General features: G+C 35.1%; 1 protein-coding gene across 2 annotated transcripts; it reads left to right on the forward strand.

Annotated features, from left to right (window-relative positions):
* Positions 1-7,384: 7,384 nt before the first annotated feature.
* Positions 7,385-16,790, forward strand: gig2e (grass carp reovirus (GCRV)-induced gene 2e). Of its 2 annotated transcripts, XM_053687896.1 has the most exons (5): positions 7,385-7,451; positions 7,804-8,266; positions 11,705-12,114; positions 13,926-14,382; positions 16,268-16,790. In XM_053687896.1, the coding sequence occupies exons 2-5, from the start codon at positions 7,840-7,842 to the stop codon at positions 16,681-16,683; spliced, it is 1,710 nt and encodes a 569-aa protein (XP_053543871.1). In that variant the 5' UTR covers positions 7,385-7,451; positions 7,804-7,839; the 3' UTR covers positions 16,684-16,790. The 2 variants fall into 2 exon arrangements, 1 of the variants encoding a protein (XP_053543871.1); XR_008398321.1 differs by lacking the exons at positions 7,385-7,451; positions 7,804-8,266 and adding an exon at positions 11,273-11,297 and having other exon boundaries at positions 11,644-13,617; positions 13,926-15,898; positions 16,207-16,790.
* Positions 16,791-17,427: the final 637 nt, after the last annotated feature.

Raw genomic sequence — 17,427 nt, forward strand, 5'->3', positions numbered from 1 at the left:
CAATTATAAACACTACCATAGCTTGTTATATTGTTTTTTTAATTGTTAAATATTGTACATAAATTCTGAATATAAAGTTATGTTTGATTATTTGTGTTTTCTTTGGAACGATCTACTAGCAGCTTTAACATGACATGGCAGACACTACTAATTTTATTGACCTTATTGAGGAAAAATCTTTTGTTGCTCTTACTTATGAGGAAGACTGAAACAGGAAGCCAAAATAACACATGAAACAGAACACACAAATATATACTTTGATAACAAACACCTGTGCTCTGCCATTAAAAAAAATTCATTATATACAGTACTAATCATGTGCATGCCTGCCAAACAAAAGCAAGGTACGGAAGTAAATAATTAACTTCCGCATTTTTTTTTATTCCTCATGTTTATTTTGCTGATATCTTTTGCGCAGAAAGTTTTCATGTCAATGCACTTGCACACAAAAAAACAATGTGTGCAGCAAATAAGAACAGTGAAGCATTGCAAATAAGACATTTACCGTGTTATAACTGACCTCATGTAAAAATTTTACACATGCGAAAGTGAGGACTTTAGTTCTTTTTTCTTTTTCTGTTGGTCTCTTTGTAATATGGACTAAAGGTCCACATTTTCTTAATTAGTCAATATATTGGATGGCCATATATTCTATGTTTGTTTTATGTTACAAAAGCAATGTCATATCTACTGGCTGACTTTCAGCAAACACATGCATCACTATTGCTGAGCCGAGGAAACAACGTCTGGTGAGTACATTACTGGTTTGGTCAACCAGACTGTTTTGCATAAAAATACAAAAAAGAGCCAGCCCTACAGAAACACGAGCTGTAGAAACAAAAGTGAAAATGATAGTCAGGGACATGAAAACCTTTAATTTTCATACACACAAAGATGCTCACAAAGATCATCATCAGATAATAATCATGAGCTTATCAAAACCAAATTCTAAGCATTTATGTATGTATGTCTCCAGAAATTCCAAATTATTGGTATAAGTTATGTATTTAGACACAAGTACAAGACTCTTCTGTCTATCCTAATGAGTCTTGGAATTCACAGCACAGAATGGCAGTGGTTTACTTCTTACCTGGAGGCATAGTCATAAGGTGACATGGACAGGATCCTTATCTGCTCCACCATAATACATTCATTATACTTTCCCATCTGTAGATTCTGACCTGCCATCAAGAAAAGGCATTCGTGAAGTAAAAATAATTTTCAACGAACATTATGGGAATGCCTGGGAGATGCACTTCTAAAAAATAATGAGTTCTCCTTTAGCACTGACTAACTACATAAATCTTTCAAACTAGCAGTTATCAAAACCCAGATTTAAAAAACCTGAACTTGACACTACAGGACAGTATCAAACCTTCCATTCATGTCTAAGATCCTATACTGTAAAAAAAAAAAAGAAGAAGTGAAATTTACGGTAAAAAACCAGCAGCTGTGGTTGCTAGAACTTTACCGTAAAAAAATACGGTATCAACATTTTAACTTGTACAGGATTGCACTTTGTCGGTGCATAAGTACGGTTCATAACGGTCTATTTTACAACATAAACTTTTCATTAGACAGTTATGAGCTGTAATACGTGCGGTTCATAACTGCCTATTTTACAACATAAACCTTTAAATTAGAGTGTTATGAGCTGTAATTATCATAACATAAACCTTTAAATTAGAGTGTTATGAGCTGTAATTATTATAACATAAACCTTTAAATTAGACAGTTATGAGCTGTAATTATTACTTCATAAACCTTTAAATTAGATTTAATCATAAAAATGATTCAACCACTTTAAAAAAAAACTTTTTCACTGGGGAAGTGTAAGGTGTGTAAGTGCATCATGCAATTTGCATGTTCAAGCATATGTATACACACCCTGTACATTTCCTTTATAAACCGACTCTCAGGACAGCTCAGTCAGAACAGCTGTGTCGTTCTGGAGGTAAGCAATGAGTAATTCATTTCCTTTTTGTTTTTTATTTTAAGGTGACTACATACACATTCTCCCTTGTTTATATAAATAGTTGCAGAGTAATATGTCATGTTTGTAATTAATTTTTCAGAGACTTAAATGATTTTAGGAAATCAGTTCTTAGATCAGTACTTAGACTAGCAATTACCATGACCTTTGACTACTTATTCTTTACTGTGGTGTCATTTATTTTAATGATCTCAGTCTCTGAATTAATTGTAACATCTAGATATTCATCATGCAAATAACAATATTTGTTACCCTGTACTTTAATGCAAAGATTTAAAGTCTTTGACTTTACCCACTATTTAATTATGCTTAAATTTCCTCTTCCCCAGTTGCAGTGATCTGAATACTCTTCTGTAAACATCATCATGTGGGCTGAAGATGATTTGGGTCCAGGATTTCCCTGTCTTGAAAGCTTCTCTGAACCTGCTGCTGGGCAAGTGTACCTAATGTATCACGGTACCTCTCAACAGGCTGCTGCCCAAATCATGTTAAACGGCTTTAAACAATCTGCAGGCGGCATGCTAGGGCGTGGTGTGTACCTCAGTCGGGATCTTAATAAGGCCAGTAGATACCCTTTGGATCTGCTTGAGCACCAGAGAGTTGTTATAAGAGTGAGAGTCAATGTTGGGAGAGTGAAGAAAATCGATCATCAAGGTCACCCACTGCAGAAAACCTGGCATGATCATGAGTACGACACTGCTTGGTGTCCTCCTGGATGTGGCATGGTTCGAAGTGGTCTGGAAGAAGATTGTGTGTGGGATCCAAGTCGTATCCAGATCATTGATATAATTCGTCCACGAATATAATCAGCACCATTCCACGACTGTTCAATGGCTGTAAAAACTTCCTATCAGTAGTTCTAAAATATAAAATCAACATTGTCAATGTCCAGGTCTAAAATAACTTTGAACTAATAAAAGAACTAAAAACAAACCTTGTTGGTTCTTTCTGGGTTTTAACATAGAAATTTTGTGATGATATGATAATGCTATTTTTAATCCCACAGAGTCTGTGGCACTGTTGTTTTATATCAGAGTGATGTACATTTCTTATAACTAAGGGCAAAATTTAGCTAAGTTCTTTTTTCCACACAGTTTTTTTTTATGTAACAATGACATATATTTATTATAAGTAAGTAATAATAAGATTAGAGTATACCACACCTAACTCAAATAAAATCCATATTTTGGGGGGTAAGATGAAATGATACCAATAATCATCTGTGCTAAAGTCAGAGCTGATGATAAGAAAAATCTATATTCATTAGCTGTTGAAGAAAACTTCATTTTCACTTTCATTTCTTCAACCTGGGGCTTGTGTACATGTGGTATGAATGATAAGATAAATATGACTTTGTGTCTATATGGGTGTATCATGATTGTAAGTAGTAACAGTCAGCGTGTAAGTGGTCAGAGTGTGTATGAGGTTTACAACATGCACAATGAAAAGTAGGCCTTACTCAATAATACAGATTAAATCAAAGATGTGAGAACTGGACTAACCTATAAAACACATTTAGATGCATGTTCTATTCTTTACTTATTATATACCTTATATGTAACAGTAAGGTACATGTATTATTACTTAGATCAGAAATAAGAAAGCTGTGGGAGTATGTAGCATACATGACCTATATAAACTGAAGTTTTCAATTATTATTTGGGCTAAAACAAGAGCTCTTCTGATGAAGCGGGAAATATATATTCCTTAGATTGCACAACAACAATACAGTGAACCTGAGATGGATCTTTACAGAAAACTTCACCATATCAACTTTGATCTATCTTTTTTGTTAAACAACACATTAAAAAAAGTTTATTATTATTATTATTTATAGATTATGTTGCATGTCTGCCATATAAGTCCCTGTGAATTAGCTGTTGCTATTGAAACAATACCATATAAGAACGAGCACATGAATAGAAACCCAAGATTTGAATTTATAATGACTTGAACCCATGCCATTCCCAAACAAATATATGCTAGGCAAAAATGTTTTAACCAGAAAAATGTCTCATATAAACCCAGGAAATGGTCACACCGCACCTACAGACAAGGCAAAGCCACACCCTTGAAAGCTACAAACTGAAGAAATGAAAGTGAAAGTGTGGTTTTCTGAAACAAGGGAAAAAGAATCTAAATAATATTACATTTATTTGACCTTTTTATCAGAGAAGTTTAGGCCAGGCATATCGTTGAAATCTGTTCATTTTATTGAAAAAACACAGTTTGGTTTATGTATGCAGTGTCATGACCTCACCATTATGAGACCGGTAGCCTTAACTTCACGCCTGATGAAGTCCATGGAGAGAATTGTACTGTGACAGCTGCGGACCCTAGTGAACACAGAGCTAGACCCTCTACAGTTTGCTTACCAACCAGGCATGGGGGTTGAAGATGCCATTATCTACATGATGCACAGGTTACTTCTACACCTGGAGAATACTGGGAGCACTGTGAGGATGATGTTTTTTTTTTTTTTTTTTTCCAGTGCTTTCAACACAATTCAGCCATCACTGCTTAGGGGGAAGCTTTTGAGAGCTGGAGTTGATCGCCACCTGTCTGCATGGATCACCAACTATCTCACTGACAGAACACAGTATGTGAGGCTCCAGGACTGTATGTCTGATGTGGTGGTCAGCAGCACGGGAGCACCGCAGGGTACAGTGTTCGCTCCATTTCTCTTCACCCTGTACACAGCAGACTTCAAATATAATACTAACAGCTGCCACATGCAGAAGTTCTCTGATGATACGGTCATTGTTGGACGAGTATCAGAGGAGAGCGATCAGGAATTCCGGGAGGTCATCGCTGACTTTGTCAACTGGTGTAAATTAAACCACCTTTACCTCAACGCCGGCAAGACAAAGGAGATGGTATTCGACCTCCGCAGGTGGCCAACCCGGTCTACACAGGTGTGCATACAAGGTATTGATATTGAGAGGGTGGAGACATATAAATTCCTGGGTGTTCACCTCAACAACAAACTGGACTGGTCCACAAACTCAGATGTCCTGTACAAAAAGGGCCAAAGTCGTCTCCATCTGCTGAGGAGACTGAGGTCTTTTGGTGTGTGCAGGACCCTGCTTAAAACTTTCTATGACACTGTGGTAGCATCTGCTATCTTCTATGCAGTAGTTTGCTGGGGAGTTGGGTGCACAGATAGGGACAGGAAACGCCTCAACAAACTGGTCAAGAGGGCTAGCTCTGTCCCGGTCTACCCTCTGGACAGCTTAGAGGTGGTGGGGGAGAGGAGGATGTTAGCTAAGATGGCGTCTATCAGGAGCAATTCCTCTCACCCCCTGTATGAGGTTCTGGGGTCCCTGAGCAGCTCCTTCAGCAACAGACTGCAGCAATCTCTATGCAAGAAAGAGCGCTACCGCAGGTCGTTCATCCCTACAGCAGTCAGACTCTTTAATGCACCAACAACATAATGTAGCACTGCTAACAGTTTTTTTGCATCAGCAACCCACACATTATTATTATCTGTTGTGCAGCCCTCTATTAATAATCCATTTATCCACTCATGTATATAAACAAGGTGTTACACATCTGCACATATTCAAATTATAAACATACATTGAGGTGTCCATAGTGTACATATTACCACTATTATTATTTTTTTTACTAATTTAATTCTTATTTTTCTATTCCTATTGTGTATATATATATATATATATATATATATATATATATATATATATATATATATATTTAGATACTTTATTTCAATTCAATTACTATTTAATGTGTATTCTTTCCTATCTGTTTTTTGTGTAATTGAGCTGCTGTAACGAGGGAAGTTCCCCAGTGTGGGATCAATAAAGTTTATCTTATCTTATCTTATCTTATCTTATCTTATCTTATCTTATCTTATCTTATCTTATGAGGATCAATATTTGGAATTTCAGTCAAAAATTATTTAACCACATAAACTTCATGACATGGGGATACTTTAACTTTCTGGGTTGCTGTTTTTTATTGTGAATAATAATAATAATAATAATAATAATAATAATAATAATAATAATAATAATAATAATAATAATAATCATCATCATCATCATCATCATCATTATTATTATTATTATTATTATTATTATTATTATTATTATTATTATTATTATTATTATTCATGCAAATAACAATATTTGTTACCCTCTACTTTAATGCAAAGATTTAAAGTCTTTGACTTTACCCAATATTTAATTTTGCTTAAATGTCCTTTTCCCCAGTTGCAGTGATCTGAACATACTCTGTAATCCTAATCAAGTGTACCGAATGTATCACGGTACCTCTTGACAGGCTGTGTGACACAATGAGGCATTTTATGAAAAAAAAATTCTGGTTTGCTATTAAAAATCACTATACCCTATATTGCTATGTTTTTGCAACCATGAGGCATGACTGATATCAAAGTGAGGTGTGTCACTCAGAGGGCCAGACTGGTTGATCCCTGTAGGATGCCAGCTTGGATGCCTTATTTATGTATTGCATTCTTGTAGTTTTGCTACATTGATGGGTGAAAACAGGTAACGTACATAAACTTTTTCACTGGCGGAGTGTAAGGTGTGTAAGTGCATCATGCAGTTTCTTTTTTTTTTCCTTAAATATACTTTATTGGAAAAGAGTTTCACACATTTACATAATTATCAACAACACAGTACAAATTCATACACTCATAAGTTCATGAAAAATCCAACTATAAAATAATCGCCTCCCATACACTTTGGTCTTTGAACAAGAATTTGCTAGATTTTTTCTCTTTTCAGTTCTGTTCGAATACTTTTAAAAACTACATCATTTGATAAAGATTGTTATTCAATAGTCATTCTGCATCGTGTTTTCCACAGATTTGATTTAATCAAACACATGGTATACCATAAGAAGTCATACTCACTTTTGACACGTTTTCTTTAAAAATACCATAAAAAACCGAAACCATGTTTATTTCTATCATTAAACCTATCGTTTTCATTTTGTCCCACACCTCTTTTGAAGGCTAGCAATCTAGAAGGAAATGTTCAATTGTTTCTTCATATTCGCATCCTGGCATAGGGCATACAGTTGTTTTAACAAAGCAGCTCCACTTGACTACAACCCTTACAGGTAGTCTTCTAACAGCTACTAGCCAAGATGTGTCGCTAATATTTTCAGATATTATTTTACTTGGTAAATTTTTAAAACAGTTTATATTTTGATCCTTTTCCAAGTTCCTAAATTCTAGCGGGTTACCATACATTTTATCAATGATTATCAGGTAAATCTTTTTATTAGCGTTATTTACCAAATCAATATTTAAGTTTTTAAATTTAGTAATAAAATCTGTATACATTAATTTGTAGTACGGCACCTGAGCCCTAGAGCGACCTTTGGCATATAAAGACACACCCTGTATATTTCCTTTATAAACCGACTCTCAGGACAGCTCAGTCAGACCAGCTGTGTCGTTCTGGAGGTAAGCAATGAGTAATTCATTTCCTTTTTGTTTTTTATTTTAAGGTGACTACATACACATTCTCCCTTGTTTATATAAATAGTTGCAGAGTGATATATCATGTTTGTAATTAATTTTTCAGAGACTTAAATGATTTTAGGAAATCAGTTCTTAGACTAGCAATTACCATGACCTTTGACTACTTATACTTTACTGTGGTGTCATTTATTTTAATGATCTCAGTCTCTGAATTAATTGTAACATCTAGATATTCATCATGCAAATAACAATATTTGTTACCCTGTACTTTAATGCAAAGATTTAAAGTTTAAAGACTTTTAAAGTTTAAAGACTTAAATTTCCTCTTCCCCAGTTGCAGTGATCTGAATACTCTTCTGTAAACATCATCATGTGGGCTGAAGATGATTTGAGTCCAGGATTTCCCTCTCTTGAAAGCTTCTCTGTACCTGCTGATGGGAAAGTGTACCGAATGTATCACGGTACCTCTATACAGGCTGCTGACCAAATCATGAGAACCGGTTTTAAACAATCTGCAGGCGGCATGCTGGGGCGTGGTGTGTACCTCAGTCGAGATCTTAATAAGGCCAGTAGATACCCTTTGGATTTGCCTGAGCACCAGAGAGTTGTTATAAGGGTGAAAGTCAATGTTGGGAGAGTGAAGAAAATCGATCATCAAGGTCACCCACTGCAGAAAACCTGGCATGATCATGGGTACGACACTGCTTGGTGTCCTCCTCGATGTGGCATGGTTCCAAGTGGTCTAGAAGAAGATTGTGTGTGGGATCCAAGTCGTATCCAGACCATTAATATAATTCGTCCACGAATATAATCAGCACCATTCCACGACTGTTAAATGGTTGTAAAAACTTCCTATCAGTAGTTCTAAAATATAAAATCAACATTGTCAATGTCCAGGTCTAAAATAACTTTGAACTAATAAAAGAACTAAAAACAAACCTTGTTGGTTCTTTCTGGATTTTAACATAGAAATTCTGTGATGATATGATAATGCTATTTTTAATCCCACAGAGTCTGTGGCACTGTTGTTTTATATCAGAGTGATGTACATTTCTTATAACTAAGAGCAAAATTTACCTAAGCTCTTTTTTCCACACAGTTTTTTTTTATGTAACAATGACATATTTATTGTAAGTAAGCAGTAATAAGATGAGGGTATACCACACCTAATACAAATAAAATCTATATTTTTTGGGGTAAAATGAAATGATTCCAATAATCATCTGTGCTAAAGTCAGAGCTGATGATAAGAAAAATCTATATTCATTAGCTGTTGAAGAAAACTTCATTTTCACTTTCATTTCTTCAACCTGGGGCTTGTGTACATGTGGTATGAATGATAAGATAAATATGACTTTGTGTCTATATGGGTGTATCATGATTGTAAGTAGTAACAGTCAGCGTGTAAGTGGTCAGAGTGTGTATGAGGTTTACAACATGCACAATGAAAAGTAGGCCTTACTCAATAATACAGATTAAATCAAAGATGTGAGAACTGGACTAACCTATAAAACACATTTAGATGCATGTTCTATTCTTTACTTATTATATACCTTATATGAAACAGTAAGGTACATGTATTATTACTTAGATCAGAAATAAGAAAGCTGTGGGAGTATGTAGCATACATGAGCTATATAAACTGAAGTTTTCAATTATTATTTGGGCTAAAACAAGAGCTCTTCTGATGAAGCGGGAAATATATATTCCTTAGATTTTTCTGTGTATGTGTTTAAGAATATATGATAATTATCAGTTAATACCAATTTTAGTTGTAGTTCACTTGAATTTTTTCAGCTTGTGGCTTTTGTAGGTGTGGTTAAATTAGAGAGATAAATATGACTAAACTTTGTGTTAATCTGGGTGTATAGGCTGCAGTTATATATGGTGATTTTGCATCAAAGTGAATAAAAAACCAGCATGATTAATTTATAGAAAATTGTATAGTTTTGCTATAATTAGCAACTCAGGGGAATGTATAGACTTAATTTGGACAGGATTGCACAACAACAATACAGTGAACCTGAGATGGATCTTTACAGAAAAGTTCACCATATCAACTTTGATCTATCTTTTTTGTTAAACAACACATTAAAAAAAGTTTATTATTATTATTATTTATAGATTATGTTGCATGTCTGCCATATAAGTCCCTGTGAATTAGCTGTTGCTATTGAAACAATACCATATAAGAACGAGCACATGAATAGAAACCCAAGATTTGAATTTATAATGACTTGAACCCATGCCATTCCCAAACAAATATATGCTAGGCAAAAATGTTTTAACCAGATAAATGTCTCATATAAACCCAGGAAATGGTCACACCGCACCTACATACAAGGCAAAGCCACACCCTTGCAAGCTACAAACTGAAGAAATGAAAGTGAAAGTGTGGTTTTCTGAAACAAGGGAAAAAGAATCTAAATAATATTACATTTATTTGACCTTTTTATCAGAGAAGTTTAGGCCAAACATATAATTGAAATCTATTCATTTTATTGAAAAAACACAGTTTGGTTTATGTATGCAGTGTCATGACTGTAATGCCATACTGTCTGGATGTTCCAGTAGGAATATAAGTAAGCTCCAGTTAGTCCAGAATGCAGCTGCTAGAGTCCTAACTAGAACTAGAAGATACGACCATATCAAACCGATATTATCAATACTGCATTGGCTCCTAGTAAAATCTCGCATTAATTATAAAATACTTTTATTAACCTATAAAGCACTAAATGGTCTCGCGCCACAATATCTAAGCGACCTTTTGGTTTTATATGATCCACCAAGCCTACTTAGGTCAAAAGATGCAGGCTATTTGACGGTACCTCGAATAGTGAAGGCTACAGCAGGGGGAAGAGCTTTCTCTTTTAGAGCCCCACAGTTATGGAACAGTCTTCCTATTAGTGTTCGGGACTCAGACACAGTCTCAGTGTTTAAGTCTAAGCTTAAAACGTATTTGTTTACTCAAGCCTACCCTGACTAGATTCTGTTCTACTACTTCGCAGTCATAATGATCTTTTTTCTCCCTCTCTCCTTTCGCTGAGCCCCACACGAATTTATAGAGATACTAGAGATCCAGATCCTTTCTGCCTCTGGATGGAGCTCAAATCTTCTTTAATTCCAGACTGCTGGGACTACGGCTGCTCCTAACGCCATACAGACTTCATATAGATCCATAATGAACTTTTTCACACTAACTGTTGTTACCCAGATGAGGACGGGTTGCCATCTGAGTCGGGTTTCTCTCAAGGTTTCTTCCTCTTAAAACATCTTAGGGAGTTTTTCCTTGCCACCGTCGCCACTCAGTGGCTTGCTCAGTTGGGATAAATTCGCACCTTTAATATCTGTATACCATGTTGATATTTCTGTAAAGCTGCTTTGAGACAATGTCTATTGTAAAAAGCGCTATACAAATAAAATTGAATTGAATTGAATGACCTCACCATTATGAGGTTCAATATTTGGAATTTCGGTCAAAAATTATTTAACCACATAAATTTCATGACATGAGGATACTTTAACTTTCTGGGCTGCTGTTTTTTTTATTGGGAATAATAATAATAATAATAATAATAATAATAATAATAATAATAAAATATATTTGTGCAATAGTTTTTAAAAAAATATTTTTTTCCAAACACACAAAGTTCTATATAGTTTTATAAAGTTCTACCTGTTGTTCAGCTGTCATTCAGGATAAACAGGTATATAAGTGCATTATGCTGTGCAAAAAAAAAAAAAAAGTCAAACACACCCTCTGTAGGTTTCCTAATATTAACCCACTCACAGAACCAGCTCAGTCAGACTAACTGTGTCGTTCCTCAGGTAAGCAATGAGCAAATAGCTTCCTTGTTTTACAGTGTATTTGTTGTTTATTTTACAGTGACTACATAGTAATTCTCCGTTTTTATAAATAATTACAGAGTAATATATCATGCACGTAATTCATTGTAAAGACACATTTATAATTACTTTGAACTTAATTAACTACTTATTCTTTACTGTGATGTCATTTATTTTAATGATTTCAGTCTCTGTATGAACTATAATGTCTAGATATTCATCATGCAAATAACAATATTTGTTACCCTGTACTTTCATGCAAAGATTGAAAGTCTTTGACATTACCCACTATTTAATTATGCTTAAATTTCCTCTTCCCCAATTGCAGTGATCTGAATACTCTTCTGTAAACATCATCATGTGGGCTGAAGATGATTTGGGTCCAGGAGTTCCCTCTCTTGAAAGCTTCTCTGAACCTGCTGATGGGAAAGTGTACCGAATGTATCACGGTACCTCTATACAGGCTGCTGCCCAAATCATGTTAAACGGCTTTAGACAATCTGCAGATGGCATGTTAGGGCGTGGTGTGTACCTCAGTCGAGATCTTAATAAGGCCAGTAGATACCCTTTGGATCTGCTTGAGCACCAGAGAGTTGTTATAAGGGTGAGAGTCAATGTTGGGAGAGTGAAGAAAATCGATCATCAAGGTCACCGAATGCAGAAAACCTGGCATGATTATGGGTACGACACTGCTTGGTGTCCTCCTGGATGTGGCATGGTTCGAAGTGGTCTAGAAGAAGATTGTGTGTGGGATTCAGCACGTGTTGAGGTTATTGATATAATTCGTCCACAAATAACAGTAGGACCATTCCATGACTGTTAAAATGATGTAAATATGTATCAGTGTTTACAGAAGATAAAATCAACACTGTCAAAGTTTCAAGTCTAAAATGACTGTAAATTAATAAAAGAACAGAAAAGATCTTCACTATTTTATTTCTTTCTGGATTTTCACACAGAAGTTCTTTTTTCCACACAGTTTTTTTTTTATGTAACAATGACATATATTTATTGTAAGTAAGCAGTAATAAGATGAGAGTATACCACACCTAACTCAAATAAAATCCATATTTTTGGGGGTAAAATGAAATGATTCCAATAATCATCTGTGCTAAAGTCAGAGCAGATGATAAGAAAAATCTATATTCATTAGCTGTTGAAGAAAACTTCATTTTCACTTTCATTTCTTCAACCTGGGGCTTGTGTACATGTGGTATGAATGATAAGATAAATATGACTTTGTGTCTATATGGGTGTATCATGATTGTAAGTAGTAACAGTCAGCGTGTAAGTGGTCAGAGTGTGTATGAGGTTTACAACATGCACAATGAAAAGTAGGCCTTACTCAATAATACAGATTAAATCAAAGATGTGAGAACTGGACTAACCTATAAAACACATTTAGATGCATGTTCTATTCTTTACTTATTATATACCTTATATGAAACAGTAAGGTACATGTATTATTACTTAGATCAGAAATAAGAAAGCTGTGGAAGTATGTAGCATACATGAGCTATATAAACTGAAGTTTTCAATTATTATTTGGGCTAAAACAAGAGCTCTTCTGATGAAGCGGGAAATATATATTCCTTAGATTTTTCTGCGTATGTGTTTAAGAAAGCTAAATTTTTACATTTGTGTCTTGTCTGGCTGTGCTATGAGCTTTGGCTGGTGTTATTTTTTGTTGCTCTTGTGCTCATTTCCTGTGGAAAAATATACAAAATATTTTTGGAGCAGCCCAGTAGATGGGCACGACTAAGCTTTGACTTCCTTTGGCCATAGCATTGTTTTCGGGAGTCTGAAATCATAGAGTGTGTGGGATTTACAGTATAACACAGCCTAACCCAGTATACAGTAATAGTACATTAATACAAGACCTGACATCTAGACTAAATTGTAAAACACACCTGATACATCTGTTAGATGTTTTTAGATATTCTAAGATATTGAATGTTTTAAAAAAAAAAAAAAAAAAGTTTTTAATTTGAAATCAATTGGGCAACTTCTATAATACTACACTAACTAATACTAAACCATGTAACTTTGATTGCAGTCTCTCATAGGAAAAAAAAAATCAAGTCAAAAAATTACTATTATGATTATTTTTGCATAATCTTACAAAGTGTTCTTGTCATCAGCAAACAGCGCTGTGTTTACAGAGCTATGGTAGTTTGTGTAATGCCAGATCAGAAATGAAGCAGGAAGTTCAATGGAAACCCCCCGCAACATCGTCTTTGTGTTTCGTTTATAACCCCTCTCTCAGAACGAGCTCAGTCAGACCTGACGTGTCATTACAGAGGTAAGCACACTTGCATTTTTATTTCCTTATACACTTAACACGTTTTACAGCATTGTTTCATTAAATTATACATAATTCATTACAGGTACAGTACAGTGACTACTTAGCAATCATGTCTCCTTATAATTATATTCGGTTTCCGAGAAATAGTCATATTCATGATGAACTTGAGAGAGAGTTTTTATTTAGTAAACATCTCCTATCCTTGCTCTTTGGCTTCTTCCACCAAGTTTTCAAGCACTGTACAAAGATCTGTGACTTTCGACACTATTTAATTATCCTTAAATTTTCCTCTCACCCAAATACAGTTTCCTGTATATACGTCTGTAAACATTATCATGTGGGCTGAAGATGATTTGGGTCCAGGAGTTCCCTGTCTCCAGAGCTTCTCTGTACCTGCTGATGGGAAAGTGTATCGAATGTATCACGGTACCTCTCAATATGCTGCTGCCCAAATCATGAGAAACGGCTTTAAACAATCTGAAGTCGGCATGTTAGGGCGTGGTGTGTACCTCAGTCGAGATCTTAATAAGGCCAGTAGATACCCTTTGGGTCTGCCTGAGCACCAGAGAGTTGTTATAAGGGTGAGAGTCAATGTTGGGAGAGTGAAGAAAATCGATCATCAAGGTCACCGAATGCAGAAAACCTGGCATGATTATGGGTACGACACTGCTTGGTGTCCTCCTGGATGTGGCATGGTTCGAAGTGGTCTAGAAGAAGATTGTGTGTGGGATCCAGCACGTGTTGAGGTTATTGATATAATTCGTCCACGAGTAACAGTAGGACCATTCCATGACTGTTAAAATGATGTAAATATGTATCAGTGTTTACAGAAGATAAAATCAACACTGTGAAAGTTTCAAGTCTAAAATGACTGTAAATTAATAAAAGAACAGAAAAGATCTTCACTATTTTATTTCTTTCTGGATTTTCACACAGAAGTTCTTTTTTCCACACAGTTTTTTTTAATGTAACAATGACATATATTTATTATAAGTAAGTAATAATAAGATGAGAGTATACCACACCTAACTCAAATAAAATCCATATTTTGGGGGGTAAGATGAAATGATTCCAATAATCATCTGTGCTAAAGTCAGAGCAGATGATAAGAAAAATCTATATTCATTAGCTGTTGAAGAAAACTTCATTTTCACTTTCATTTCTTCAACCTGGGGCTTGTGTACATGTGGTATGAATGATAAGATAAATATGACTTTGTGTCTATATGGGTGTATCATGATTGTAAGTAGTAACAGTCAGCGTGTAAGTGGTCAGAGTGTGTATGAGGTTTACAACATGCACAATGAAAAGTAGGCCTTACTCAATAATACAGATTAAATCAAAGATGTGAGAACTGGACTAACCTATAAAACACATTTAGATGCATGTTCTATTCTTTACTTATTATATACCTTATATGAAACAGTAAGGTACATGTATTATTACTTAGATCAGAAATAAGAAAGCTGTGGAAGTATGTAGCATACATGAGCTATATAAACTGAAGTTTTCAATTATTATTTGGGCTAAAACAAGAGCTCTTCTGATGAAGCGGGAAATATATATTCCTTAGATTTTTCTGCGTATGTGTTTAAGAAAGCTAAATTTTTACATTTGTGTCTTGTCTGGCTGTGCTATGAGCTTTGGCTGGTGTTATTTTTTGTTGCTCTTGTGCTCATTTCCTGTGGAAAAATATACAAAATATTTTTGGAGCAGCCCAGTAGATGGGCACGACTAAGCTTTGACTTCCTTTGGCCATAGCATTGTTTTCGGGAGTCTGAAATCATAGAGTGTGTGGGATTTACAGTATAACACAGCCTAACCCAGTATACAGTAATAGTACATTAATACAAGACCTGACATCTAGACTAAATTGTAAAACACACCTGATACATCTGTTAGATGTTTTTAGATATTCTAAGATATTGAATGTTTTAAAAAAAAAAAAAAAAAAGTTTTTAATTTGAAATCAATTGGGCAACTTCTATAATACTACACTAACTAATACTAAACCATGTAACTTTGATTGCAGTCTCTCATAGGAAAAAAAAAATCAAGTCAAAAAATTACTATTATGATTATTTTTGCATAATCTTACAAAGTGTTCTTGTCATCAGCAAACAGCGCTGTGTTTACAGAGCTATGGTAGTTTGTGTAATGCCAGATCAGAAATGAAGCAGGAAGTTCAATGGAAACCCCCCGCAACATCGTCTTTGTGTTTCGTTTATAACCCCTCTCTCAGAACGAGCTCAGTCAGACCTGACGTGTCATTACAGAGGTAAGCACACTTGCATTTTTATTTCCTTATACACTTAACACGTTTTACAGCATTGTTTCATTAAATTATACATAATTCATTACAGGTACAGTACAGTGACTACTTAGCAATCATGTCTCCTTATAATTATATTCGGTTTCCGAGAAATAGTCATATTCATGATGAACTTGAGAGAGAGTTTTTATTTAGTAAACATCTCCTATCCTTGCTCTTTGGCTTCTTCCACCAAGTTTTCAAGCACTGTACAAAGATCTGTGACTTTCGACACTATTTAATTATCCTTAAATTTTCCTCTCACCCAAATACAGTTTCCTGTATATACGTCTGTAAACATTATCATGTGGGCTGAAGATGATTTGGGTCCAGGAGTTCCCTGTCTCCAGAGCTTCTCTGTACCTGCTGATGGGAAAGTGTATCGAATGTATCACGGTACCTCTCAATATGCTGCTGCCCAAATCATGAGAAACGGCTTTAAACAATCTGAAGTCGGCATGTTAGGGCGTGGTGTGTACCTCAGTCGAGATCTTAATAAGGCCAGTAGATACCCTTTGCTTCTGCCTGAGCACCAGAGAGTTGTTATAAGGGTGAGAGTCAATGTTGGGAGAGTGAAGAAAATCGATCATCAAGGTCACCCACTGCAGAAAACCTGGCATGATCATGGGTACGACACTGCTTGGTGTCCTCCTCGATGTGGCATGGTTCCAAGTGGTCTAGAAGAAGACTGTGTGTGGGATCCAAGACGTATTCAGGTTATTGATGTAATATGTCCAAGAGCAACACCATGATCGTTAAATGGCTACTAAATTGTTATAGAAATTGTACAGTTAGAAAATGTCAAACGCTTTTATCACAAGATGAAAAAACTGTACAACAATAAAAGAACTGAAATTTTTCACATTGTTTCATTTAGTGTTGTGAACATGGAGGTTTTGTTTGTGTTAATCCTGCATAGTTTACAAAGTATCAGTAGGGCTTTATGCAACAATAACATATACATATTTTAACAACTAAGATTAGAAGTATGAACGCCAAGGGAGTGTAGCACATGTATAACCCATGCGAATGGATTATTCTAATTATCAAGATAAAATCATAGCTTTTCTTATATTTACTTCAGTACAGATAGTTGATGCAGTGAAAGTTAAGTGTAGTACACAAAATTTCCAGAGAAACAAGACGTTTCAGGTAAGTGTTTCTAAAGCTCTCAGAACTGAAACCAATTGATATATACACTGTGTATATTCCTTTTCACTCTTCAGATTTCATCAGTCTGTTTTTTTAGTGCTTTGTTTTCATTTCCTGTGGAAATTACCTATGAAGTACTTGGGTCTACTCAACAGATGGGTATAACTCATATCTGTGTTTATCCAGGCTTGCATGTACACTGAAACCACACTAAATACACTAAAATTTGTGTTTTAGTTTGTGTGAGATTTACTACACAATCTCACCCAATAAATTCAAACAATACATTTTCTTCACTTTTCATATCTGACTATGCATTGTGTTTTCATGGAATTTTGCACATG

The sequence above is a fragment of the Ictalurus punctatus genome, chromosome 18 (genome assembly GCF_001660625.3).
Source record: "Ictalurus punctatus breed USDA103 chromosome 18, Coco_2.0, whole genome shotgun sequence".
Classification (NCBI taxonomy): domain Eukaryota; kingdom Metazoa; phylum Chordata; class Actinopteri; order Siluriformes; family Ictaluridae; genus Ictalurus; species Ictalurus punctatus.